Source organism: Arachis ipaensis, chromosome B05 (genome assembly GCF_000816755.2).
Source record: "Arachis ipaensis cultivar K30076 chromosome B05, Araip1.1, whole genome shotgun sequence".
NCBI lineage: Eukaryota > Viridiplantae > Streptophyta > Magnoliopsida > Fabales > Fabaceae > Arachis > Arachis ipaensis.
In genome coordinates, this window is record NC_029789.2 from 94,205,949 (window position 1) to 94,207,610 (window position 1,662).

Sequence of the window (1,662 nt, forward strand, 5' to 3'; positions counted from 1 at the left end):
TCTTGCCAGCAGTTCATACCCCATGATTTTGATGCGAGTGATCATGGGACATCTAGCTTCCCTGTTGCATCTGTGCATCGTATCGGGATATTAGACATTAGGATTCTTAACACGGATAGGCATGCTGGAAATTTGTTAGTTCGGAAACTAGATAGCACTGGTGCTTTTGGTGAAGTGGAGTTGATTCCCATTGATCATGGGCTTTGCCTTCCAGAAACCTTGGAGGACCCTTACTTTGAATGGATTCATTGGCCACAGGCTTCAATTCCATTCTCCGAGGATGAGCTTGCTTACATTGAAAATCTTGATCCTGTCCGAGATTGTGACATGCTACAAATGGAGCTACCAATGATTCGAGAGGCTTGTCTGAGAGTATTAGTGCTCTGCACCATATTCCTCAAGGAGGCTGCTGCGTATGGTCTCTGTCTCGCTGAGATCGGTGAGATGATGACCCGGGAGTTCCGCAGGGGTGAGGAGGAACCCAGTGAGCTCGAGGTGGTTTGTTTGGAGGCGAGGAAATTGTTGGCAGAAACTGAGGAACTATCTCCTCGTAGTGAGCCAGGTGACATCGAATTCCAGTTTGACATAGATTATGATGAAGATGGGTCAGGTTGCAACACAAAGATGGCAACAGATGATCCCTTTACTCTTACTAGAGTGCCTTTTCAATCTGGACTCGGAAATGGGCATGCACGCATCCCACTTTCAAAGCTTGATGAGTGCGTCGAGGAAGGAGAGGAGGAAAGTGATGGAGAATCTCCTCAGGAATTAGTCACTCTTTCTTCTCAGGAAAAGATCTCAACTGTTTCAAAACTCTCCATGTCACTGAAAGGTACCATGCTAGGCGAGAAATGCCCCCAGAGTCACCAGAAGCATTCTGGAGGGAAAGCCGAAAATGGGTATTTTGCAAATTCATCATCCGGTCATAGGAGTGCCAGCGAGCAGCTTCCTGCGAGTGTTAGCTTTGTGAAGCTTGCGGATATGACCGAGGATGAATGGACATTGTTTCTGGAGAAGTTTCAAGAGCTGCTGTATCCGGCATTTGCGAAGAGGAAGTCGATAACCTTAGGTCAGAAGCAGAGGCAGAGGCTCGGTACTTCGTGCCAGTTTTGAGGTTTGAGCAAATTATGTTGGTATCATAGAAAGAGAGAGTACTATAGGATGGAGAATAAAGCTGCTTATGATTATATAAATTTCTGGGAATGAAGGATTTGTTAGGAGTATTTCTGGTTTTACGAGAGATTTGGATATAGGAGAACTGCTGTAAATATTGCTTGGCATCTGCTAAGTGGTGAGACATTAGAATTTGTTTGTATTTTTTATTTTTGTTATTTCATTTTTTCTTTACTTTTTTATTCTCCCCTGCACTTTTGTCTGATAAATAATATGTAGGATTAAAAAAAAAGAAATCATGAAATGAAATTTTATGTATATAGTGAATGACATGTTCAATCTTTCTTTTAATTATATTTTCTGGGGAATTCCTTAGCTTACTTTCCGGGGATGTGGTTTAGGTTAATCCATTGGTTGACATAATTGTGTTTTTTATTCATATCATTGATCAAGAAGGGGGATAAAGACTGAATTACGTGGAAACTTACATTTTTTGGGTGAGAAAATGCACCAATCTGTTTGAGTTTCTGGATATAGCAAATATCTGCG

At 41.9% G+C, this 1,662-nt stretch overlaps 1 protein-coding gene across 1 annotated transcript in view; it reads left to right on the plus strand.

Moving 5' to 3' along the window:
* Positions 1 to 1,440, plus strand: part of LOC107643746 (phosphatidylinositol 4-kinase gamma 5) — a gene marked incomplete in the record, with an annotated part of 3,657 nt that extends 2,217 nt beyond the window's left edge. Inside the window, 1 exon segment of the mRNA XM_016347476.2 lies at positions 1 to 1,440. Within this exon segment, the coding sequence (XP_016202962.1) occupies positions 1 to 1,113 (1,113 nt within the window).